A 26,273-nucleotide genomic window follows, 5' to 3' on the forward strand; every position below is an offset into this window, starting at 1 on the left:
GACTGGCTCCATTCTGTGACCTCCATAGCCCCTAGGGAAAACCCCTCAGTTCTTGATACATATTGTATGAGGCAGATGTTGGGGAGGGAAAGGAGAGCCATCTTATGCATCGGGCAAATACAAGGGATGCTGGTCCAGGCCTCTGATCACCAGCTTGGGATAGAATTCCGGCCAGCATAAGACTTTCCTAGGTTTAGGGCATCAAAATGTTCAAAGGGTCCCTGCTCAGGAGTATCCAGATTGAAGACAATCCCAATACCATAGTAATAAATTGGATGAGGAAAATATGGAATGTTCCTGCAAAGGAATGGTACGTAGACATTTTTTGTACTATGTGTTGCATTTCACAATAGAAGAATGCATTTTACACTTGATCTTAGCCGAAAGACTAAGAAACAGTGGCAGATATTTTTAAAAGTCTTGCAGTTCTTGAGCCATTCTGGCAGATGAGTCTGCCAGTATAGTGTGAAGCCATGGTCCCCATCTCCCCCCCATCCCTGCTGGGACTCACAGAGTGGTCAGCTGGCTCATATTGGTGAAGGAAGAATTGCTTAAAGAACTGATCTTGTTGTTGCTCAGGTCCCTGAAAAAGCAAGAGCATCCTTTGGGGAAAAAAGAACTCAATCTTGACCTACTTCAGGAGGTTGCCTTACTATTCTCACTGACAGCTGCTCCCTGTGGCCCCAGCATCTCCCCTCTCCACAAATCTCTTCTGGAAGACATTCAGTGAACCCAACCTGGTGCCCCTTGCTCCCTACAACCCCAAAACACCCATCTGCTATCACATATGTGCCTCTGACCATGTTTCACACCTGCTTCCTCTCCCTAAGTGTCTGTTGTCTGTGCCAACCAGCCTCATCTCCCCCTGGTTTCGATCTTGGACTCTTAGCTCACCTTCTCAGGGGTGGACACTACGTTACTGTTTCTATGACACAAATCTGCCCAGTCATGTCCTTAACAAAAATCCAGATCTCTTCTGCCTACGGATCAAATTTTGGCCCTGCTACCACCCAGGTACTCCTGGCATTACCCTGATTTACCAAACTTCTTGAAACTCTTAGCATCTTACACCTCTGTGCCCTGGACATCCTGTTTCCAGGGTCCATTGACCTGTTTTCCAAGATGCTCCTTGCCCCAGCCCCTGCCCCAGGTTCCTCATGCTCTTCTTCTATGAGGCACAGTCCTCACCTGCATTCCCTTGATGGATCCTCATCACTTTCCGTGACTTCAGGAGCTCCTGTCCCTCCATCTTTCCTGCATCCTCCCTAGACCATAACCATCTAGGGGAGGCCAGTGACCTACAGGCCTTCATATCTGCCTACTGCATACAGCTTTTGGCTCCAAAACATTGGAAAACAATATGCTCTGTGTTTGTCTCCTCCTAATGAACCTTCTTCTAGCCAAATGGAAACTTCTGGTGTTGCCAGAAGCCTATTCCAGCCCTTTCCTGAAGTCCTTTTTTGTGATGGTGCAATGGAGGCATTTCAGCCTTGAAGAGGCACTGGAATGATCTACCTGGCATCTGTGCTCGGTCCCCTCCTCAGGAATATCTGGGCGACTGGTACAGCTGCCTTGGTTCAGACAGCAGAAAGGCTGGGGAACTTATGAGGTCTCTTTTCCTAGCACCCTAGCAGCAGCCCTAGACACTGTATTCCAGCCGTACCCCATTAAGCTGCTGAAAACACACTTTCAAGTTCACTAAGGAAAGACAGATGAGTTGGAGTTACAGAATTCTATGTACCAGTTATTCATACAAGCCAATCTTTGACCTATTATCAATCCACGGCCAGGACTGTTCTCATAGCAACTTTCTCAAGGGGGGAAGCAATGTGCCAATTTACACTAGAGAAAGTTCCTAAAGAACGGATGTATCACAAATGGTCTCAGGCAAACATACATGCTGTATGTAAGAGACTTCTCTCCAAGCCACATTAAGATGGATTTTCTTATGGAGGCCAATGAGTGACGTACTAAATAGCTGACCCTCTAGGATTAACAGAGGCTATTTTGTATACTTCCACAGGATGAAGGTGTTAGACAAGTCTTAGTTATCAACATATAAGGGCCTCACTTCATATTTGGCTTGGGACCTGAGGCTGGACCAGGAAGTTTCCCATCACCCTCTACTCTTACCTGACTCTTGTCCTTGAAGCATTACCCACATGAACAACAATCAGGGAGAAAGGCTTGGGGGAGTTGGTGTCTGTAAAAGTGAAAAGTTGGACCCAACATGGCCTGCAAAGATGCAATTCTTAAGTATGGCCACAAGGTGGCAAACCAGTCCCAAACACAGGTGTTTTCTAAAGGATGGATTTTTCAAACAGGTCCAGGCCCAGAGTTGGGGTTTATAGGGAGGGAATTCCTAGATAATTGAAGCCATAGTAGTGAGATAGCCCTCCTGTCCTCTGAAGCAGACTTGGGGTCCTCAAGCCTAGATACTCACACAAGCTGCAGGTACTTGAAGGTGGACAGCTGTCCCGGAACCAGCGTGAACTGGTTCCCATCCAAATAGCTAAGAGAGAACACAGAGGTGAGTGCACCCCTCCCCCATGGTCACCCACATTTACATCCACGTTTACTGGTGTAAACGCAGATATCAAACCCACAGCAAGAGGTGCGCACCACACCATGCAGTAAAGCAGAGGGGCAGGCGACAGGCAAAGCTGCTTCTCTGCAGGGCAGTGGAGGTGCAAAGGAGCAGCTTTTATTAGGAGGCCCCGGGCAGAGGCACCACGGGACATCCACCTTACGGCCCTTCATGAATGTAACATAAATGGAAATATCTCAAATCTCCAACAAAAGGGGGTTTGTTATCTCAGTCATAGACAACTCATGCCACTAGTAAAAAAGAAATCACATTTGTATGAGTTTCCAGGACAGAGGAGAATTTCATGAGATGACATTAGAAAACATAATGTTGTTTCTCTTTTCTTTTTTCCAATGCCAGAATAGGAGGCTCGAACTCAGAGCCTGAGCACTGTCCCCCCTTTTTTTTCACTCAAGAATTGCACCCTATCACTTGAACCACAGCTCCACTTCTGGTCCTTTGGTTGATCAGTTGGAAATAAGAATCTCAGGGGCTTTTGTGCCCAGACTGGGCTTTGGACTGCAATCCTCAGATCTCAGCCTCTTGTGTGAGCTATCTGCACCTAGCTTATGTTATTCTTTATTTCATTTTAAAAATTATCTTTAGTAGTTGCACAGAGGGGTTTCCTTCAATTCAACATGTCGGTTTATGAGAATAATGCATCTTGATCAATGTCACCCCAGCATCATTCTCCCCCCATCTCTTGCAACCCCACCCATCCCTCCAAGTTACCTGGTGGGAAGGAAGAGCTTAGTTTAAAGAGGTGAAGCCCTGCCAGGAGGACTTGTACAGGGAGGGAAGTGGAACCAGAGCTGTGTGTGAAGCCCTAACCTTCCTCCCAGTCAGCCCCACCTGCTCCTACATATCCTTCCACCCCTCCCTGCCTTATGCTCCCAACTCTGAGGAAACACCCCCTCCATCTTCTCCCCTAGCCTACAAGAGGAGGCAAGGCTTGGGGCTACTCACAGTTCTGTGACATTCTTGGGGATGCCCCTGGGCAGAGCCTGGAGGTGCTTATTGCTGCATCTGACCACAGTGTCCAGACAGGCACACTCCTGGGGACACTGGGGGCGGGGCAAGCAGCTTCCCTCCTCCTGACCTGGGGAGAGAGGTACAGTGTCCTGGTTCAGCTTGGGTCTCCTATGGGCTGGGCCAAGCTGCTGGCACCAAAACAGAAGCCCATGTCTGACACTACCTCAGCCACCGTGCAGTCTCTTTTGCTGCTTGCATATCATCCCCAACACCAAGAGAGGACATCTCCTAGAGTAGCTTCACAGGTAAAATAGGCCCAGGCTGATTCGCTCCTGCCTCAAACCCACGTTGAGCCTGAGCAAGGCAGGAGAGGAGGATGCAGCCACGCTCTTTCTTCAGCAGCTACTGCTGCCTCACATGGTACCAATGCAGTAAAATGCTGCCATTATCACCCCATAGGATGCACGCAGTGGGGACAGAGAGTTGTGTCCTTATTTTCTTATTTGTTCCTTGAAAAAGCCCAGCACCCAGAATAATGCCAGCAGCAAGCAGCCAGCCAAGTAGAGTGAGAGAGAATGAATGAATGAATGAATTTCTACCTCACTGAGCTCTGCAGAGGTTGATTTGTTTGTTTGTTTTGTTTTTGGGTCCGGTTGTGGGCCTGAACTCTGGGCCTGGGCGCTGTCCCTTAGCTCTTCAGCTCAAGGCTAGAGCTCTACCACTTGAGCCACAGCACCACTTCCGGCTTTTTTTCATTTTGCTTATGTGGTGCTGAGGAATCGAACCCAGGGCCTCAGGCATGCAAGGCAAGCGCTCTACCACTGAGCCATCTTCCCAGCCTAACTCTGCAGAGGTTGAATGGTTTGTCATAGACTGGCCAGAAACTTATAAGGTCTAGGTCCAGGTTTGGCAGATGTAACCTTGACCACCACTTCATCAGTCCATTCATTTACTCACTAAATATCACTCATGTTTGTGGCTCATGCCTGAAATTCTACTGACTCAGAAGGCAGAGATCTGAGGATCCTGATTTGAAGCTAGCCCAAGTAGGAAAGTGTGAAAATCTTATTTCCAATTAACTAACAAAAAGTAGAAGTGTGGCTCAAATGGTAGAGCATCAGCCTTGAGAAAAGAAAACAAAAAGCCAGTGAGAGCACAAGGCCCTGAGTTTAAGCCCCAGAACTGGGATAGAAAGTCGGTCTCATTGCATATGGAGGACAGGATGACCCCATAAGCCTGAAGTAGCCACCCAAGAGCAGATCTGAGTTAAACATGCACAAAGAAAATATACTGTAACGTTTCTGTGACTTTCCCTGAGTAATGAGGTATAGGTAATGTTTCTTCCTTCTATCTACATCTGCTATTATTATTATGATTATTATTATGATTATTATTATTTTGGTGCCTATCCTGGAGCTTGAACTCAGGGCCTGGGTGTCATTCCTGAGGTTTTCTTGTTCAAGGCTAACATTCTAAGATTTGAGCCACACACAGCTCCTCTTCTGGCTTTTTAGCGATCAGTTGGAGGTAAGAGTCTCGCGGACTTTCCTGGCCAAGCTGGCTTTGAACCACAATCCTGGTTCTCAGCCTCCTGCATAGCTAGGATGACAGGCGGGCAGATGGGATGCATGTTATTGGCTTTATAATCAGAGGCACCTCTGGCCAGAGGCATCTCTCGCCCTTCCCCAGGACTAGTGCCTCCCCTGCCCCACCTTACCCCATTTCCCAGGGCTCCAAGAAGGCGCTGCCCACCACCCCTCATCCTCCGTACCTGCCGCCCTTTCCCTGCCGCCCGGGGCCATGAGTTACCTTCCTCACACCTGAAGTCAGGGAACGCCACATCCTGCAGGGGAATCTGCCGCAGGAAGTCTGGGTTCTGGCACCGCGGGTTCCCTGTCACAATCTTCCTCCTCCGCAGCCAGTCGCCCAGCCAGGCCAGCTGGCAGTTACAGTTGAAAGGGTTGGCCAGGAGGTTTCTGGAAAAGTCGAGAGGCGGCCATGAAGACACCCTGCCAGTCTCAGTAGCCAGGCCCAGGCCTCCCTGCCCACCACCATAGGATCTGCCACATCTTGTCCACTCAACACTTCTTCCCAGCCCACTGACAGCTGCCCAGAGGATCGGCATTCGGAAGCAGAGACAGAAGTGGAATGTGTGGAAGCCATGTTCTACCCCTCCCTCAAGGTAAGACCCCAGGCCATTTCTGGGAGATGATGGCAGCTCCTGGGGTCCAGGTGGCACCTTCAGGAGCCCTCCGCTTGCAGGTCTCCTGGAGCCAAGACTTACAGCGTGGAGAGGGCCTGGAGGGTGTCGAAGGCCCCGGGGGAGATGGTGGTTATGTGATTGTCATACAGTGAGAGGAGGCGGACATTGTGCAGGCCTGTGAAGCTGTCATTGTGGATACAGCTGATGCGGTTGTTCCTCAGCATCCTGGGGGGAAGGGAAGGGTCATAAGAGGGGAGGGGAGCCCTGGGCTGGACCCCCTCCATCTGCTTGGGTCCCGAGGGGATAGCCACCACCAGCTAGTTCAGGATGCTCCTATAGAGACACCGAGCCGTGACACACCTGCCAGGGCCCGTGCACACCCGTGCTGGCCTCCAGAGCATCCTGCCTCCAGGTATACCATGGCTCCGCCTCTCCTCTCCATCCCATAGCTCAGGCCCCTGCGTCGGGCCTTCACTCCCTGTGGCCCAGGCTGCTCCCCATCTCTAGGCCACACCTGGCTTAGCTAGGATATTTCTGCAATGCTCTTTCTCCTTGCCTCTATCTGGAACCCACTCTGTCCATCCGCAGAGACCTGGCTTAATTCCCCACCACAAGCAGAGATGACCCCTAAGCAGCGTGAAATTCCTACCTGTCAAACTGAGGAAGAATTAAGGCTATGGTGATAATAACAGTGATGATGATGATGTGGGGAACAAGATGTGGGGAAATGGGTCCTTTCATGCACAGCTGGGAAGATGATGACCTGGGAACTGCCTAGATATGCATTTGGTTAGATGGCTGGGCGTTGGTGGCTCATGCTGGAATCCTAGCTACTCAGGAGGATGAGCTCTGAGAATCTCAATTTGAAACCAACCCCAACAGAAAAGTCCATGAGACTCTTAATCTCCAATTAACCAGCCAAAGTTCAGATGTAGAGGTGCAGTTCAAGTGGTAGAGCACTACGTTGGTACAGCCAAGAAAGGATGAGAAACTCTGAGTTCAAACCCCAGTACCAGCACATATGCGTGCACACACACACACACACACACACACACACACACACACACACACACACACACACACACACACTGACTACAAAGGTACTTTCTGCTTCTACCAGCTCAACTACCTTGAGGACATCTTCGTAAGAGAGTACTTGTAGCTGGACTCTGGATTTGTGATAAAGATACTAATCGTGTCATTGCTCAAAATTTAAAAATTGTAAATTGTCAAAATCGATCGCAGTGATATGGTAGATGGTGGTTAAAGCTGCTGATGTAGGGCGGGGGTTGTAGCTCAGTGGTAGAGCACTTGCCTCTCACCCTCACCCTTTCCCTTTGGAGTACACACCCACCCTGTGGCTTGGCATATTTGCACTCACAGGGTGCGCAGGCCATCCAGACCCCGGAACATGCCACTCCGGATGGACTCTAGTTGGTTGGCGGTCAGATGCAGTTCACTGACAGAGGACGCGCCCTCAAATGTCCCATCTTCAATTTCTGATACCTTGTTGTTGCTCAGGTTTCTGCAGGAGGAGAGGGGAGGGGGGTGATATGCTAATCACCCGTGTGCGGAAGCCCTCTCCCTTCCCATACCAACCACCACCATGCATGGGAGCCCCTCACGCCCCCAGGAGGAGCCCCTGTCCCAGCATTTTCCTCTTCATTTCGGTCTAGCATCCTGACAAGCATCTTCCCATGCACTACCCAGCAACTCACATTTTCTTCAGGTGTGTAAGTTTCTTAAACATCCCTGTGGCCTCCAGGATGGAGATGTCATTGTTGTTCAACCGCCTAGAAGAGGCATGGAAGAAAATACACACCAATGAAGAGGGGAAGTAAAAACAGCTCCCCATTGAGATTACGGGGTTCAAACAGAGGGATTCCAGGGAGGACTTCTTCAGCAAAGCCTGGCACTGGGGGAGAGGTAAATAGGTGTGTGTTTGTGTGTGTGTGTGTGCGCACACACACGTGTGCGCATGTGTGCTAGTGCTCTACAATTTAAACCATACCCCTAGTCTGTGAAGAGGACTTTTTGTTGTTATTCTTTGGTGTGGGGCTTGAACTCAGAGCCTGGGAGCTGTCCCTGAGCTCTTTTTGCTCAAAGCTAGCACTCTACCACTTCAAGCCACAGCACCACTTCTGGTTTTCTGGTGGTTAATTGGAGATAAGAGTCTTACAGACTTTCCTGCCCAGGCTGGTTTTGAACTGTGATCCTTAGATCTCAGCCTCCTGCGTAGCTAGGATTACAGGTGTAAGCTACCAGTGCCCAGCTTCAAGAGGATATTTTTAACATTTAAAAAATTCCATGCAAACTTGCATACATATAAATGATATGTAATTAGGTATCTCTGTATACAGACTATATGTGTATATGTATATATATATATATATATATATATATATATATATATATATATATACACACACATATATACACACAAATTCTTTGTTTGATTTTTTGTTGTTGTTGTTGGTTGTGGGCCTTGAACTCAGGACCTAGGCGCTATCCCTGAGCTCTTTTCCTCAAGGTGAGTACTCTATCACTTTGAGTCACAACTCCACTTCCAGTTTTTGAGTGGTTAGTTAAGGATAAGAGTCTCACAGGGACTTTTCTGCCCAGGCTGGCTTTGAATTGTGACCCTCAGATCTCAGTCTTCTGAGTAGCTAGGATTAAAGGTGTGAGCCACCATCACCCATCTCTTCATTTAGTTTTTGCGTCAGGGTCTTGCTATATGCCAGGTTGGCCTGAAACTGGCCATCCCACTATCTCAGCCTTCCGAAAGCTGGGGTTACAGGTGTGCATCACTACACCCAACGTAATTCATATTTTTAGATAAAGAACTATCAAAGACATCATAAGCTCCAACTTTGGCTAAGGGAATCATGTCCCCTAAAGACAAAATTTTCAGTGAAAAAGCCACCCCTGGTTCAGGGACTTTTTGAGAGCAGCAGAAGCAGACACAGAGAGCCTTAAGGGTGATCCCCAAAACAGTGCTGGCCCAGAGCAAGGCGAAGCTTGTGGGGAGGGCCAGTGGGCGCTGGGCAGGGCGGGCAGGCAGAGGCCCTCACAGCTCGGCCGTGGACTGGGGCACGCGCTCGGGGATCTTGGACAGCTTCAGGCTGGAGCATTCCACCACACTGGCCTCACAGCGGCACTTGTGGGGACAGGTGACATCGCTGCTGCACTCGCTGTTCAGGTGATAATCTTCGGTGCCTGTGGGAGAGGCAGGCTGGGCTAAGGATGTGGATGGTCTCCAGGCAGCTGTGGTGACCCCAGGGGCGCCCAAGGTCCTTAACCAGGCTACCCACTGCCATCGTCCCCCATCCCTGGCTGGCCTGGGTCCCTTCAGTCTCCTACCTGGGATGAAGTACTGCTCTTTGGCTGGGAAGAGAAACAGAGACACACAATGCAGGAGCATCAGGCCCCACCCCTAGCCCAGGAAGCATCTGGAGCCTTGCATCTCCCCTCCCCCATCGCAGCCCATCCACCCTGCATACAGAAGGCTTTCCAGAGCACTTGTGCCCAGGCCAGTGCTGGGCAGCATCACACCCCGTTAAGCCTCTCAGTTGTAATGGTACAGGTAGACACTATGACAACACGGAAGAAGGATATTGGGCCAGGGTGGCATCAGGCCCCAGGACCAGATCCAGGCTCAGAAGTCCAACCCACACGGTCCCCCACCAGAGATCAAGTAAAGTGCTGAGGACATGTCACCCCAAGGTCTGGGGGAAGTTTCTATCTCAGTGCAATGCCTCAGGTCTCCTAAATGTCCTGTGGGACTTGAGAGCAGTGACACTCTAGAGCTGGCCTGGGAGCAGGCAGCCTGGACACTCTCTCTGGGCCCTCAGTAAGTCTGTAGTAAAATCAAGGGTGGGACAGACAGCCATTCCCATTGGTCAGCAAGGCTCTAAAGTGCCCAGGGAGACCCTCCTTGGAGCTGCCCAGGAACCAGCAGTCAGGCAGCCTCTACCTGAGCACCGGAACTTCTTGCTCTTGATCTGCCCGATGCGCTTGTTGGCCAGGCGCCGGGGGCTGGCGCAGCGAGCCCCACTGGTCTCGATGGGGTTGGTGCGCAGGAAGTCCGCCAGCCACTTGAGGTTGCAGTCACAGATGAAAGGGTTCTGGGCCAGATGCCTGTCAGAAGGGCGCAGATTAGTCATTAGAGACCAGCACTGAGCACGTGTGGCCATCTAAGGCTGAGACCTGGGGCTGGCCTTGGGAGAAGAGGGGGTTGCTGACCGCCAGGGGTCACCCTGAGACCTATGGAGATATCTCCTACATCACATCGGGGAAGGACCTTTGGGGCTTGGGACTTGTTAGAGGAAAAAGCTGGCTTCCAATTCCCCACTGTCAAACCCTGGATATTTCACAAGCATGAAGGAAGGAAGGACCCAGAGTCTGAAGAGAACACCAGCACGGCCTCCAGGAGAACAAGGAGGTTTAGAAAGGGTGGCAATGGCAGCATGCCCAGTGTGGCCTTTGGTTCTCCCCAGCAGCCCTGGACCCTGGACCCAGGTCCTGCAGACCTGGGCAGCCACAGCCATCATCTGGGAGAGCAAACAGGATCAGGTGGCAAGGCTGGGCCTATCAGAGTCTCTGGGGCTGCACAAAGACTCACCATTTCTGGGCTGCTTCTTCTAGAGCAGTTCATAGGCAGTCTTTTGACACAGGAAACAGAGATCAATACTGGTCCCCCACCATGATGTGGTGATGGTGTTGGGAGCAGCCAATGGCAGCTATGTAAGTGACCACATGGTGGTACCTTGACGACCCCAGCAGTTATGATTGGCCACATCAGAACCATGCCAGCAGTTGGCCAGTCCACCTGAGTGTGGGATACCACCCACCCAGCATGCCTTGCTTAGAGTTGTCTAAGCTGAGACACCAAGGGAGGAGTATCCCTGCCCCAGTCCTTCACCTGACCCGGTGTTTTCCCAAAGGACACGGAAGCAGAGCAGGGGTCAGCTTCTCCATCTGAGGGACATGCCGTCAGGAATCTGACTCACTGGCTTCATTCATCCCACTCCCTGCTGGGAGTGCCAGCTGAATCGCAAACCCTCAGCATTTGCACAGCTCAATCCAGACCCTGGCAGCTCTCTGCTATCCATCACAGCCTAGGACCCTGCTCAGAGCTTCTCCTGGCCCAGCCTTCTCCCTGATTCATGCCTGAGTCCTGGCTCCTCTCAGCTTTGCCAGGTGAACCAGGCCCCTCCTGCTACTCTGCATCCAGCCCAGCGTTTACTCCCATGTTAAGCTATTGGTTTGCACAGGGAGGAGGTAGATGCTGGATCCCCAGGCTACATGTAGATGATCCAAAATATGGCAGGAAATGCAAATCAGAACTGCATCAAGGGCTGGGCCTAGTGACCCACACCTGTGATTTAACCATTAAGGAGTTGGGGGCAGGAGTCTGAGGTAAGTCTGGGCTACACAGAGAAGCCCTGCCTCAAAAAAAAACAAACCCCAGGTCTGGGAAGGTGTCTCATACATGCATGAGGCCCTGGGTTCGATTCCTCAGCACCACCTAAGCAGAAAAAGCCGGAAGTGGTGCTGTGGCTCAAGTGGTAGAGAGCTAGCCTTGAGCTGAAGAACTCAAAATACTTCCTGCCTCTACCTCCTAAATAGCCGAGATTACAGACAGTGCCACTATACCTTTCTATTACAGAAAGGACAACAACTTTCATCAGACCTCCTGATGAAAGTCTATACCTCTACCTATCAAATCCTCTTGCCAGATCAAACCTGAACCGAGACTCAAGCTCCTGGATCCAATGTTTAATCTGTTAAAGACATAAGGAAACTAGAGGACCAAGTCCAGGCTGTGGAAAACCCCATAGTGAGTGTCACAATGTCTTTAACAAGTAAATGACTAGGACAAAAGGAGACAGATAGCATGTCTTGAAATGAAATGTTCCCCCAGGCCATGTTCATGTGCTGTGACACTAGGTCTCCAGCTGGAGGTGCTATTTAGGGAGAAGGTGGAGACCAAGGCTGTGGGGTCAGGCTGGAGGAAATGGATCACTAGAGTGGTATCTTGTCCTTGGCCTCTCCCTCCCTCCCTCTCTCTGTCTTTCTCTCCCCACCCCCACTGCTGTCCACCAGATATCCCTACACCATGATGAACAGCCTGAGCACATGGACTGAAATATAAACCTAGGGATAAAAAAAAAATCACTCAAGGGACACATCAACTAGTATTAGCAGTCATTGCAGAGGGCTTATTAAATCCCGACGCATCAACCTTCAAACACTAGCTATTTGATGAGATCAAGGAATTAATTTTAAGCTTTTAGCCGTAGTAATGTTGTTGTTGTTTGTTTATCTTGAAGTGCAAGACATGGAACCCAGGACCTCACACATGTTGGGCAAGTGCTCTACCACTGAGCTATGCCCCAAGTACCCATTTGTATTGTTAAAGAATCCTTGCCTAGGAGCTGGGAAGGTGGCTTAGTGGTAGAGCGCTTGCCTTGCATGCATGAGGCCCTGGGTTCAATTCCCCAGCACCACATAAGCAAAAAGAAAAAAAGCCTGAAGTGGCACTGTGGCTCAAGTGGTAGAGTGCTAGCCTTGAGCTGAAGAGCTGAGACAGCACCCAGGCCCAGAGTTCAGGCCCCACAACCGGATCTCCCCCCCACCAAAAAAAGAATCCTTGCCTATTAGAGATGAGGTTAAAGATAAATAGATACAAATGATGTCTGGGATTTACTTCAAAATACTAAGTGAAGGGCAAGGTACCAGTGGCTCATACTTGTAATCCTAGCTACTCAGAGGGCTGAAATCTTAGGATCACAGTTTGAAACCAGCCGAGACAGAAAAGTCTATGATACTTTTATCTCCAATACCAATAAGCCAGAAGTGGAGCTATAGGCTCAAGTGGCAAAGTGCTAGCCTTGAGCACAAAAGCTCAGGAACAGTGCCTAGGCCAACAAAACAAAACAAAACAATGGAGTGAAACTGGGCACTGATGGCTCACACCTGTAATCCTAGGCACTCAGGAGGTTGAGATTTGAGGATCATGGTTTTAAGCCAGTCTGGGCAAAAAAAGTCCGTGAGATTCTTATCTCCAATTAACCAGTAAAAAGACAAAAGTAGAGGTATGTTTGGTTCAAATGGTAGAGCACCTGCCTTGAGTGGAAACACTAAGGGGCAGGCAGCACCTACGCCCTGAGTTCAATATCCAGTATTCACACACACACACACACACACACACACACACACACACACACACACACACACACACACACACACTGAGTGGCATAGAAGAGGGGGAGGCAGAAATAAGACAAGACTGACTGGAAGGCAAAGCCGGGAGTAGTTATTTGTGGACTCACTTTACTACTTTTAATATGCTTGCAATTTTCCATAATCAAGAATTCTGACAAATTACTAGATTTGTTACTTTCTAGCTTTTCATTTCCATCATCAGTATTATTACTATATTTCATCTGACTTGCCATCGTCAATGGCAAGATGCATTATTACTTTATGAGCTCTGAGGGATGAGTTGAATGCTACCAATGAGCGGTACTATCCATTCCAGCAGACGTCCTAATTTCAGAGCTGTTTACATGGGATGTTATGTCTTAGAATCAATCAATGAGCTACATTAGTAACACTGTCATCATTATTAGCCATAACTGACTAGCATTTTGGAAACATTTTTGACAAACTAAACTCTGTACAAACATTTCCTTTAATATCATGACAACTCCTCATTTCCTGAATAAATAAAAAGGAGACTCAGAGAAGCAAGTGAATGTGCCCAAAGTCCCGCTGCAGGAAGGGAGGGAGGGAAGGAGGGAAGAGGAGAGAAGGAGGAGACTCACAGGGTCTGGATGGCCCGCAGGGAGGTGAACGTGCCCTTGGCGAGACTCTGGATCTTGTTGTCATACAGGGAGAGGAGCGAGAGGTTTTGCAGGTCCTGGAAGGCATCGGGTCGGATGCAGTTGATCTTGTTGGCGTTCAGGAGCCTGTGGGCAAAGCCAGGGCCAGGAGCTGAAGGGAAGGGGAGAGGCAGGGACAGGACCCCTCACACATCCTGGCACCTCCCTGGCCTTGTGTGCGCCAGTGATCTCAGGGAGGAGCCCATGGAACAGGTCACTTCTTCACACAGAGAGGCCACCTGCTTCTTCCTCTCAGGAATGGCTAGAGATGTCACTAAGATTCTAGGAGCACACAGGGGTCCAGCTCACCCTTCCAAACGCAGTTTTAGGGGCTCCTCTTTCTTAGTCCCTAGGGGCTAGGCAAGAGTGTTTGGATTGGGTGATTCCTGCTTCTAAGGGAGAATCCTTGCCTGAATGCTTGAGCTGGTCTGGGTGACTTACTGCAGGAGACATCTCTGTGCCCAGCATGCTGGGCACCCCAGGATTGTAGGCTGTGCCTCAGGAACTTCTGGGCTTTGGCATCCTATGAGTAGCCCTGAGCCTGCCTCTACTTCCTAGTTAGACCTCTGAAGTTCTAGGGCCTTGTGGCACAACTTTCGTGGCCTATCTTCCTGGCTCCTAGCTCAAGTAAGCCTTGTACCCCAAAGATACTGAAAGGAAGATGGGGAGCAGAAGAATGAAGATCCCACCCAAAGACCTCCTGGGACAGGTCCTTACAGGAGTTGTAAGGTGTACAGGCCTCCAAACACACCACGAGGCAGGTCTGTGATCTTGTTCCCATAGAGGACCCTGGAGAAAAGGTGGCAGAAAGAAAAGGTCAGGGGGCAGCCTACCTGGAGACCCCACAACACAGGGACCACTCCACGGAGACCCAGCATCCTAGCCTGTGTACTTGCTACAGGTTCTTGCCAGCAGGTGGTGCTAATGTGTCTTCAGGAAGGCAGCCTGGTCCCAGGCTGCACAGAAGCCACCTCTGGGCTGGAGGACAGTTGCAGAAGGGCCCTGCCCCTTGCACAGGAACCCTATAGAAGCCTGCAGACAGCCCGTCTAGGGAGCCTGATGGGAAATTAATCTGGTCCAGGATCCAAAACAGGAAGAGGAAGTCCCATAAACAGGATCAATATTGTCAGAGAATTTATAGGGGAAAAACATAGAATGGCAGATTGCATGTGAAATAGAAATCTAAGCAGTGAGATTGCAAGACACACACACACACACACACACACTTTGGTATTTGCAAAGTTTTCTGCACTGAACATGAAATAATTCTATACATAATTAGAAAAAATAGCAAAATTAAAAAAAAAACAACAACAAAAACAACCACTGCAAACAGGGCACAGTGAGCCAGTGGCTCATGCCTGTAATCCTAGCTACTCAGGAGGCTGACACCTGAGGATCATGGTTCAAGCCAGCCCAGCAGGAAAGTCCGTGAGACTCTTATCTCCAGTTAACCACCAGAAAACCAGAAGTGGTGCTGTGGCTCAAGTAGTAGAGTTCTTGCCTTGAGCTGAAGAGCTGAAGGACAGCACCCAGGCCCAGAGTTCAAGTCCCATGACAGACAAAAAAAAAAGACTTGTGCAAGGAATAGGTTCGGGCAGACAGTGAAAACATCAGAGGGGCTGGGGAAGAAGAGTGTATTCTATTCCCAGTGTCATAATCAGCCTCCATTCGTTGGAATAAAAGTCCTGTATGCTGTTTCTTTACACATGGCTTCAAGATTTGTTTTAGGGGCTGGGAAGGTGGCTCAGTGGTAGAGCGCTTGCCTTGCATGCTCGAGGCCCTGGGTTCGATTCCTTAGCACCACATAAGCAAAAAAAGAAAAAAGCCGGAAGTGGCGCTCTGGCTCAAGTGGTAGAGCGCTATCCTTGAGCTGAAGAGCTGAGGGACAGCGCCCAGGCCCAGAGTTCAGTCCCCACGACTGGACCAAAAAAAAAAAAAAAAAAGATTTGTTTTAAAAAAGGGCCCATCAGGAGCAAAGGTCCCATGGCAGGATCCATGTTGGCCCATATGGAGTGTTCCAAAGGCCAGTGAGGTTGGTGTGGGGTAAACAAATGGTACAGTAGCTTGGCTTTTATGCAGCAAGCATCAGGAAGCCTTTCAGAGATGCTGTGTAATCTGTGTTTCTGTGTAAAGAATAAAATGGAGGAGGGAGCAGGAGTTGAGTCAGGGAAACAAGGTCAGGGCTGACATAGGTGAACATAGATGCTGATGTTTGCTGACATAATCTCACCATGCAGATTCTTGTGCCTCAGCAATTGGCTGTGACCAGCTACTTAAGAGTGATAGAAACCCACATAAACAGGTTATTGTCCCCCTCTTATCCCTTCAGACTGGCACAATCCAAGGGAAGAAAATCATTTTCACATCTTGGAGGAAGATGTGAATACATTCTGGCAGGCTACCTCTAAGATCAGGTCTTCTCAGCCAATGATAGAGATTCATGATCAGGCTGTGAACAGCTGTGTAGGTTGTACACTGCTGAATTTCAGGGTCACCATTCATAGCTGGTCTCACTGTCTACCTTAAACTCTACTCCAAGAGAAGAAGTCTTATGTAGAGGGCAGAAGAGCTGGTGGCTTGCTGTATTCCCAAGGGTGTGTGTGTGGGGGGGGGTGGCACCCTGTTCTACTTGCCAGGCCTCTAGTATATGCAGTCACAGATTAGAGCAGCTGGAAACACTTGTTCCTATTAGAAACACATGGCTCCTTCCACAGGGATCCTGTTTGCCTGCTGGGCATCCTGGCTAGACAAAGTGTGCAAACCTGGGGTGCAAGCACCTTCACCAGAGGTGGAGGAAAGCACTGTCTCCTTACCACCAGCACATTTGGGATAAAAATAACAAGGGGTGGCAGGTGTTGTATCTGGAGCTGGTGGTTATTGCCCTATAGGTGACTGGGGAAGGCCTCTCCAGGGCCAAGATGACAGCCCCAAGGAATTCTGGGGAAATCCCTACCATGGTGGAGAGAGCATCTCCGTTGTCAGGGCAACGGCCCTGCCTAGGTTTCCTGCACTCAGCCCTTAATTCTCTCATTCCTTTCACTCTGCAGAGGGCACACCACGAGGAGGGGGCACTGGGCATGGCAGCCCTACTACTCACAGTGAGTTCAAGGAGCGGAGGCCATGGAAGGCATCAGGTGCAATCTCGGCTATCTGGTTGTTGCTCAGGTCTCTGCAAGGGAAAAAGAGAAAGGGGAGCTGAATCCTTCAGCCCCTCACAGCCATCTGCTCCCCTCTCTATCCCAGCTGGGGAGCAGGGCATGAGGTTATTTGAAAGGAGAAAGGCAGGGGCCAGTTCCCCTTGCAGTGGAAAGCCCCAGGTGCCTGGGACACACTTATATGGGAGGGTGCCCTATCTCCTCTTTAGCTCCCTAATTGCTCCTATACTTACTCAAACTGACACAGGAGGGTGACAAGCCTAGCAAGAGCCAGACTTGGGATCGGTGCCCTTTCCAGGCCTCCCCACAACCCCACAAGGCAATAGCATCATCGAGGTCCCCAGCCTCAGACCACAGCTTCAGAAGCGGGAAGGCCGGTCCAGGCCCCTGCATCTCATGCAGCTCCTGGAGAAGCAGAGGAAGGCACTCACATCCTGCGCAGCTTTCTGTAGGGAGAGAAGGCTCCAGGGGGGATGGACTTGATCCCGTTGAGCTCCAGACGGCTGCAGAGAATGTCAGGACAGAGAAATAGCACAAGGGCCCAGGTCACCTGGCCTGCCGCAGGTTTGTTAGGCTCACCAGCCAAACACAAGGCTCGAGTCCCTCTGAGCCCTGCTCTGTTCCCCTCTGCCTCCTAGGAGGCAGACAGGCCCCTCTGAAAGGAGCCCCATTTCCCCAGTTCCCAAGATCAAAAGGGGCCCACCAAGGTGCTAATGCTGAGAAAGCCAGACTAGCAGGCCCACATGGCTGGGCTGCACAGATGGACCTCTGAGGAAGTCCCTCCCCCCTCCTCCTCTTCCCCCCCCCTAGAGTCTCCAAGCCTCTAGCAAGCATCTTCTCCATTCATCACTGAGGGTCCTGGGTCAGCGCAGCCAAAGCAGCCCAGGGCCAGTGCACTCACATCTCCGTCATGGTCTCGGGCAGGTTGGCAGGGATGGCAGTGAGGCCTTTACCACGGCAATCCACGATGCCATTGCTACAGGCACACATGGCCGGGCAGGAGCCGGAGGAGAGGGTGCAGGTGGCCACACGCCCTGCCTCTCCCTGACCTGCAGAAACAGCCAGGTGTGCCACGTCAGCACCTCCCTCCCCGGCCGGGGAGATGGGCAAGGGTGGGGGCTTGGAGGAGGATGAACCAGAGGGGTTCACCAGGGGGCAGACATGAGAGATGGAACTTCGATGTAACTCCGTGGGCACCTGGCACCCAGCAGGCCTCAGGCAGGTGTGTGCCCGCGTGCAAGGCATGTGCTAGCAAACCCTGGCCTAGAATCTTGAAGGAAGCTCTAGGCTTCATCTGTGTCACCCCTGGGGCCTGGCATTGACTGAAGGCACTACAGACTCTCACAGGTTCTGGAGGCTGCCTGTGTGTGGCTTCTTTCAGACCTTTCTGGCTATAGTATGGAGCCCAAATCAGACAAGGAGGGACTCATCAGGACCTCAAGTGGAAGAGGAAAGGGCCAGGCTAAGGGGTCTAGCTCCCCAGAAGATACAACAGAGAGCCCAGTGCAGCAGCCTGCCAAGGCGGGGGAGGTGAGGCACTGGAGAGAGGAAGAGGTGCTGGGGGGGGGGGGGGAAGAGGCTGGAGGAAATGGGGAAGAGGGGAGATGTCAGAAGGAGAGAGTGTAAAGAAGAAGCAAAAGGGATGTCCGGAAGGGGAGAGGAGAGGAGACAGGAGGGGGGGGGGGTCAAAAGGGACAGTGAGAACAGAAGGTGAAAGATTGGGTAGGGGTTGATCAGAAAAGAGAAGGTATAAATATGTGTTGGGCAGAGGAGCAGCAATGGACAGGACAAAAGGCTGTGGGCAAAGCCGGTGGCTCACACCTCTAATTCTAGCTGTTCAGGAAGCTGAGATCTGAGGATCGTGGTTCAAAGCCAGCTGGGGCAGGAAAGACTGTGAGACTCTTATCTCCAATTAACCAGCAAAAAGCCACAAGTGGAGCTTTGGCTCAAGTGGGAGAGAGCCAGCCTTGAGCAAAAGAGCAAAAGGACAGTGCCCAGGCCCAGTACCAGGACTCTTTCTCTCTCTCCCTCTCACGTATGCACTCATGCACACACACACACACACACACACACACACACACACACACACACACACACACACACACACACACACGCAGAGGCTATGAGCAGGTAGGTGAAGGCTGGGTGGGGCTTGCACCCACCTGAGCAGCTGAACTCACTCTTCTGGACCTCAGCTACATTGAGGCCCCGCAGGCTGGCGGGCCCTGAGCACTGGGTGAAGAGCCCAATGCTTGGCCTCTGTCTTAGCCACTGTGAGAGCCAGGCCAGGTGGCAGTCGCAGAACAGGTGATTGGAGTGCAGGCGGCTGCAGGAAGACAGGGGACTCACCACCCACCTGGACCCTACCCTGCTGCCTGGCCCAGGCCAGGGACCAAGCCCCGGTGTGCCCCCATGCCATCCACACCAGTTAGCTGTGCAGCTCAGCCCCAACTTGAAGGCAACCTGCAGCAATGAGAAGCCCCCCACGGCTCCTTCTGGGGAAGGGGAGCATTCTTTGCAGGAATTCATCTCACCCAGCTCACACAGAACCCCCCCCCCCAATCACTCCAGTCACTCTGGACTGAGGAGGTGGACACGCTGTCCCCGGTGCGAAGCCCTCACCTCCTTCCCACCCACCCCCGGTGCTTCCCCGCTGCCCTGCAACAGACTCACAAGGTCCGGAGCTTGGGCATGTGGTTGAAGCTGGACACAGGAATGGTGGTGATGTTGTTGTTGTTCAGGGTCCTGAGAGGGAGGAAGTGCAGCCATTTAGTACCTGCGCAGCAGGACAGAGTCATGGGGCCGGGCCTCTGTTAAGAACAGGGAAGCCCTCACACCAGGTACCATGGCCCATGGAGAGGAAGCCATGAAGAGGGTCTTCCAGGGGGACCAGTCTTGGGGTGGGCATGAAGGGGCTACCCCAAAAAGCATAAGACACGGACCTCCCCCCACCCCCACCACCAGACAGGGAAAGCTGCGAGCGTGGACAGTGACGGAGTGCTCCATGCTCTCAGGTCCTGAAGGACAGAGAGCAAGCAGGGGGAGCAAGCAGCTCATGAGCTGATGCACCCCGGACCCAGGCCTAGCTACTCAGAGGAAATGGCAGGAAGGGGCTGGCATCCAATCTTCCTATCAGACACTCTGCAGCACGGGGCTTCACCCTAAGCGGGTGAAACGTATCAGCTCTCAGTTGCCAGGGTGACCTTGGAGGCTGTCACCCCGATCTTCAAGACTAGTGCACCCCGGCTCCAGCTGCAGGGGTGCCCAGCCGTGCCCTGCCTCTGCCGGGCTCTTCACAGCCCTTTCATCTCCCTGGGTTTTACTTACAACACCTCCAGCCCCCGCAGGGCACGGAAGGCCCCTTCCTCGATACAGCTAATCTGGTTCTTGTCCAGCTGTCTGTAAAGCAGAGAGTGGGGGACTTTAGATGAGAGGTACACAGTGTCTGAGCATTCAGATAGAGCACTCCATTATTATTATTTTTTTGTGTGGTGGGGAGGTCCAGTTGTGGGGCCTGAACTCTGGACCTGAGCGCTGTCCCTCAGCTCTTCAGCTCAAGGCTAGCACTCTACCACTTGAGCCACAGCGCCACTTCCGGCTTTTTCCCCCCTGCTTATGTGGTGCTGAGGAATTGAACCCAGGGTCTCATGCATGCAAGGCAAGCACTCTACCACTGAGCCACCTTCCCAGCCCCAGAGCACTCCATTATTTTTTAAAGTGAGGCATGACTCCAATCATTTGTTAGGCCCACACCTCCATCCAAATAGTAAATATTAATAAAAAGTTGATTTCTTATTTTCAGTTCAAGTAATAGAAATAAAAGTTATATTCTTTTTTTTTCTTTTTGTCATCCATCAGTTGTAGGGCTTGAACTCGGGGCCTAAAGCTGTCCCTGAGCTTTTCTGCTCAAGGATATCATTCTACCACTTTGAGCCACAGCTCCATTTCTAGTTTTCTGGTGGTCAGTTGGACATAAGAGTCTCAGGGACTTTCCTACTTTGGCTGTCTAGGAACCTCAATCCTCAGATCCTCAGATCCTCAAATTAGGCTCCTGAGTAGTTAGGATTATAGGCATGAGCCACTAGTGCCAGCCAAAAGTTATATTCTTGTTTCTACACTTGCATGTACCCTGGGGAGCAGGTGACCTCTCCCCCATACTTTTGGGGACCACCTAGAGGGTACTGGCAGCTGAAAAATGAAGAGTAACAGTGAAGCCATGGCAAACAGAGCCTGCAGGTGAGTTTCCTTCAAGTGCCAAGCAAGATTGACTAGTACTGGCTACCTGGAGTGTTGCTCTGTGGAGGAATGTGGTGATAGATTACCAATGCCTGCCTCAGTCATGGGAAGGGTGTGTGTGGCAAGCATGCCAGGCATTTGCTATGCTTATGGACCTTGGGGAGATGATAAATTTGGATCAAAATAAACTTAAATAATAACAATAATCCATTACATTTAAATAGCATTTGACAAAATGTATATAGTACCCTATCTCATTTAAACCTCAGAACAAGCTTATGAGAAAACAGGCAGCTCATTATTTGCTGCAGCTTATGCAAATGTGACTGTAAAAGATTCAACCCAGCTCCTACTCAGAGGTGAGCAAGGAACTGGGGAGCATTGGTACCTCCACACAGAACTGAACCTGTGAGCTGCCTGTGCTCTCCAGAATGTTCTAGAAGCCTGTGCAAGGGCCCACCATCTCAGAGCTCAGGCTGGCTCCTTGGAAGCCTGGACCACACAACCCAGGGAGTTAGACCCCCGTATACTGCCAGGGTGGCCGCAGACCCTTGTATCCTGCTTCCTTCCCAGGCTTATACTCACAGATTTTTGAGGTCAGTGGCTCCCCGGAAAGCCTTCCTGGGGATGGCCTGGATGGCATTCTCACTTAGGTCCCTGAGAGAACAAAGCAGAAGAGAGGAAAATGATCAGGAGACAGATGCTTCCAGAGACCCACGGTGGGCTTTACAGTGGCCACATGCTGCACCTGGGAGGAGCCCTTGTACACCCTTGTACACAGTGCTCGTTCAGTGAGCACTTGTTGAGAGATGGATGGATGGATCGGTGGGTGAATGAATTATGAGGCTGTCCCAAAGGGAGCATCCTCTCAGCTCCTTCTCCTCTGGGCAGAGGGCTGCAGCTGGAAGGAGAAAGCCAGGAAGCAGAGACCAGTCCCACCAGGGCCCACACAGCCGGTGGAGTCGGCCCCAGCTGGCTTCTCTACCCCAACTGCATAAAAAAAAAAATCCCTAAGCCACAACCGCCCGGCTGCCCACACAGACTGAGTAGATGTCTACTGTTCTTTCAAGCCATCATGCCTTTGTTTTTGTTTGGGGGGGCTGCAGATGGAATCCAAGCTCAGCCAGCACTCTCTCACAGAGCCAAAGCCCCCCACTCTGAAGCCACTGTGTTTTGCAGTGATCAGTTGTAAACCACGGATGACCGAGTAAGGAATGCTTATTTGGTGGCCATTCAGGATGTCGACTGCAGGAAGTGAGAAGCCCTGAGAGCTTCTGAGGACAGGGAGACGAGCTGAAAATGGACAGATGTCATGCAGCTACGACAGTACTAGAGACTTGACCTTTCCACATTGGCTGTGGGGTCTTGTTTCCTCATTTGTCAAATGCATGAGGCTAGACCAGAAGGTTTCTAAGTCACCCCCACCACCACACGTGCCCCTTGCAGACTACTCAGAGTCACATGCTGTAGTCTGAATGTGTATATACCATCCCTGGATTCCTGGGTCTAAGCCTAGTCACCACATAATGGTGCTAGCCCGTGGCCTTCCAAGGAAAGTAGTACACCAGAGCCCCATGTGTAGGATCATCTCCCTGCTAATATGAAGAGAGACCATTGGACACATCAAGGTATCATTGGTGAATCAGAAAGTGGGTCCTCTCCAAACCCCAACTCTTCTAGCGCCTTCAGGATGCAATCTCCATGCCCAGTATGGTGAGGAATAAGGCTTTTTGTTTGTATTTATGTGGTCTTTTTTTTCCAGTCCTAGAGTTGAACTCTGGGCCTGGACTCTGTCACTGAGCTTTTGTGCTCGAATACTGCTCTACCACTTGAGCCACAACTCCACTTCCAGCTCTTTTTTAATGATCAATTGGCAATAAGAGTCACATGGACTTTTCTGCCCGAGCTAGCTTTGAACCATGATCCTCAGATCTCAGCCTCCTGAGTAGCTAGGATGACAGGCGTGAGCCGCCAGGATCCAGTCTATGTATGTAACTTTAAAAAGGTTATCTGTACGTAGTTGTACAAAAGCATTTCAATTCAATGTGTCAGTTTATGAATACAATGCATCTTTGATCAATGGGACAAATAAGTGTTTGTGGTTTACCAGGCAGCCAGCCTATGGTGTTATAGTACAGCCACTTGAACAGACTCGGACACATATTATGTCAGGTGCTCTTGCAGGCACTTTCTATCCTGGGAGGAGGTGAGGAGGGTGGTGATGTTACCATCTGAGAGGGAAGGTGAAAACTGGACAGAGCAGCAGGGACAGGGGAAAGCCTGTCACAGGGGAACGACAAGGGAGCGTGAACGTCCAGGAGAAAGTGGGGATGTACAGGGAATGAGACCTCCAGGGGTCTCACGCCAGCCCCAGCCAGCATCCACCCTCGGGCTGAGCCTGGGAGGGAATTCTGTGTACCACTCACATCCATTATTCTACTTAATCTTCACCACAACCCTGCCAGGAAGGATTTTTATTTGTATTGATTAGTCTATTGATCAAGACCCAACTTGTTCCATAAAGGCTTTAAGGTGGTTTGCGGGGATTTACGAAACAGCAAGAGAGCAGGAGGGGGAAATGGGATGAAAGGAAGAAAAATCAATGGTGGGTGCTCAGAACATGTGGACCACATGACCACACATGGCCAGCCACGCAGAGTGAGGCCCTGAGCCCCCTGAGCCCTCTGCAAGCCAGCAACGGGGGGAACTGGCCAGTTAGCAGCATCTACCAGACACACATCGTTTCAGAGGATCCGTTTCTCAGAAGCACAGCTCAGATGAGGCAAGAATTTTCCCAAGAGCCTTTATGAAAAAAATGACAGTGTGGTCTAATCAATAATTAGATCCTTATAATAAATGGGTTTCAAGTGCCTGTTTCTTATAATAGCATTGCACCAAAGTGTAGGTCAGGAAAAGCAATTGCATAAGTCCTCACACTAGGAACTAAGTGTAACAGAGGGTAGGGAGAGGTAGATAAGAGCACAGTTGGGGCTGGGTGAGGCTTGACAGAACTCAGCACAATGGGTATGGTGGAAAGACACTGGGATAGACCAGAGGGATGTGTTCTGATGGCTCTGCAGATGTTACTCTGGGGTACCAATGATTACCAAGGAAAGACAAGACCCCTTAGGCAGGTAAGCATGCAGGGTGGGACACCAGGAGCTAATGGGTAAGATGAGAGTCCTGGGTGGGTAGGAGCTGACCTCACTGGGTAAGTTCATGCCAACCCTGGCCAGGCAGCCCCAAGCAGGAAGTTTCTCTCTCTCCTGCTTCAGGTGATTAAAGGAAACAATTTGCAACTCCAGAACATCTAGCCCCACCCCCTGAACAAAGGAAAACAAAGCAGGCCTTAGAAATTTCAGGAACATGCATTAGTGAAGTGCATGGTGGAAAGACCCTGAACTTGCAGCAAGAAGAATTTAGTTGAATTCCTATTTCTGCCATGGCCCAGACACTGGCTGAAGAGCCCTGTTTATATCAGGGACTCCAGTTAGCAAATAGGAAACACTGGCTTTTGTCCCTCCTTCCCTTACGGCTTCTTGGTTGCGTCCAGAGGGACCACTAGGGGGCGCCAGAAGCCTTCCCAGGACATGAGCTCAACCTCATTCCCACACCCAAGGCTGTCCGCTTCCTGCGGGGCCCATCCTTGTCTCCTCTTTGCCAAACCTGACTGAAATTAAGTCGCCAGTCTCCCTTTGCTGCTGGTCTGCACAGAAACCCACAAAGCACCAAGTGCACCTTTCCCGGCTCACCGTTCTCCCATCTCCCCAAGCCTTCATTTTTATCCCCTCCTCCCATGATGACCTGACACAGGCCCACAAGTGAGGAGAATGGCTCCGGGTTTGTGGGGACAGAAAGGACAGCCCAGAACAGGAGGGGACCAGATCAAACTCAGAAAAGTTTGACCTGACAGGAGGAAGATAGAGGATACAGAGTCCTAGGCAGACAGTTCAGAAAAGAGGTCACAGGCAGGACAGTGAAAAGAGTAAGGACAATGCCACACTATATGTCACAGTAGAGACTTGAGCTCAGCAAGCTACGTGTGTCATGTCTTGAGCAAGTCATCTTCTCATGGCTCGGTTTTCTCCTCTGCAGAATGGAATGGAGACCTGAATTCTACCTATGACACTTTTCCAGTTCCAGAACACTCTTGCCACAGGGCCTTTGCCTGGACTCTACTTCCTTCATTTGCTACCCAGCAAACTCCTATTCACCTTCATATCTCAGTCCTTAGACACCTCCCCTAATCCCTAACTGCTCCCTTTCCTATTGGTTCTAGAAACCCCTGTTTTCCATTTTAGCACCAATCCAAGATTATAGTGAAATACATGTGTGCTGAGTGTAATGTCCATCGCCTGCTCCAGATCACAATCTCCCGAAGACAATCTCTTTTTCTCCCCTCAGCTCTGGGGGCATTGCACATTTTGTATCCCAGGGACTCGGTAATTTTTTTTCTTTTCCTTTTTTATTGTCAAGGTGATATACAGAGGGGTTACGGTTACATAAGTAAGATAAGTACATTTCTTGTCACACTTGTGCCCCCTTCCTTCATTTGTCTCATTTTCCCTCCAGCCCACCCTCGCTCCCACCCCCTCCCCGGGCTCAGTGATTTTGAACTGAATTGAACTCCAGCAGCTCCATATAGGATTCTCCTGCCTCAATCTCTCTGCAACTTTCTGACCAGAACGAGGGGTTAGAGACCAGGCCACATGTGGAGAAAAGAAGGCAAGGCTTGGAACAGACGACAGCTCTGCGTGGCAGGAGGCCACCGCACATTACCTGTGCCCACAGGCTCCCAGCACCTGCTCTGCCAGACAGGGCTGAGGAGCACAGGATGAAGGCCATGAAGAGGGAGGGAAGCGCTGAACTAGCACTTGAGACTGTGGATCATATCACAGTGACCCTACTTCTTTCCTCCCTGAATTCTGACAAAATACCCTGGGGAGGGGGTGCCCCAGAACGGGGGTTGGGCAGCCACTGAGGCGGGTGAGTAACTGTCCTGGGACCTCCCAGGGAAGAGAAGGAGCTGGAGTACCGGAGAGCCCACTCCTGGGGATGTGAGGGGCTGTAAAGACCCCGCCTTGCCTGGCCAGAACCCCTATCACCCAAAGCCAAGGGCTTTGCCAACAGCAGCTTCCACTGAGTGCCGAGTGTCCTGGGACCCCTGCCAACCTCCTTCCCCTGCAGATAAGGGACAGCCAGCCCCTCCCTGACTTGGAACTGTCCTAGAT

At 50.9% G+C, this 26,273-nt stretch overlaps 1 protein-coding gene across 1 annotated transcript in view; it reads right to left on the reverse strand.

The window, feature by feature from the left end:
* LOC138830117 (slit homolog 1 protein) overlaps positions 1-26,273 on the reverse strand; it is a 147,215-nt gene that overhangs the window by 29,368 nt on the left and 91,574 nt on the right. Inside the window, exons 5-23 of the mRNA XM_070026523.1 lie at positions 21,628-21,699; positions 20,134-20,205; positions 19,480-19,551; positions 18,969-19,132; positions 17,708-17,855; positions 17,238-17,309; positions 16,749-16,820; positions 14,366-14,437; positions 13,592-13,735; positions 9,736-9,899; positions 9,123-9,146; positions 8,834-8,978; positions 7,481-7,555; positions 7,144-7,287; positions 5,844-5,987; positions 5,369-5,535; positions 3,554-3,686; positions 2,444-2,512; positions 512-583 (exon numbers count right to left, since the gene is read on the reverse strand). Of these exons, the coding sequence (XP_069882624.1) occupies positions 512-583; positions 2,444-2,512; positions 3,554-3,686; positions 5,369-5,535; positions 5,844-5,987; positions 7,144-7,287; positions 7,481-7,555; positions 8,834-8,978; positions 9,123-9,146; positions 9,736-9,899; positions 13,592-13,735; positions 14,366-14,437; positions 16,749-16,820; positions 17,238-17,309; positions 17,708-17,855; positions 18,969-19,132; positions 19,480-19,551; positions 20,134-20,205; positions 21,628-21,699 (2,025 nt within the window). The remainder of the gene's footprint in view (positions 1-511; positions 584-2,443; positions 2,513-3,553; positions 3,687-5,368; positions 5,536-5,843; positions 5,988-7,143; positions 7,288-7,480; positions 7,556-8,833; positions 8,979-9,122; positions 9,147-9,735; positions 9,900-13,591; positions 13,736-14,365; positions 14,438-16,748; positions 16,821-17,237; positions 17,310-17,707; positions 17,856-18,968; positions 19,133-19,479; positions 19,552-20,133; positions 20,206-21,627; positions 21,700-26,273) is intronic.

Source organism: Dipodomys merriami, unplaced genomic scaffold (genome assembly GCF_024711535.1).
Source record: "Dipodomys merriami isolate MVZ:Mamm:240054 unplaced genomic scaffold, mDipMer1.0.p SCAF_184, whole genome shotgun sequence".
In the NCBI taxonomy this organism is placed as follows: domain Eukaryota; kingdom Metazoa; phylum Chordata; class Mammalia; order Rodentia; family Heteromyidae; genus Dipodomys; species Dipodomys merriami.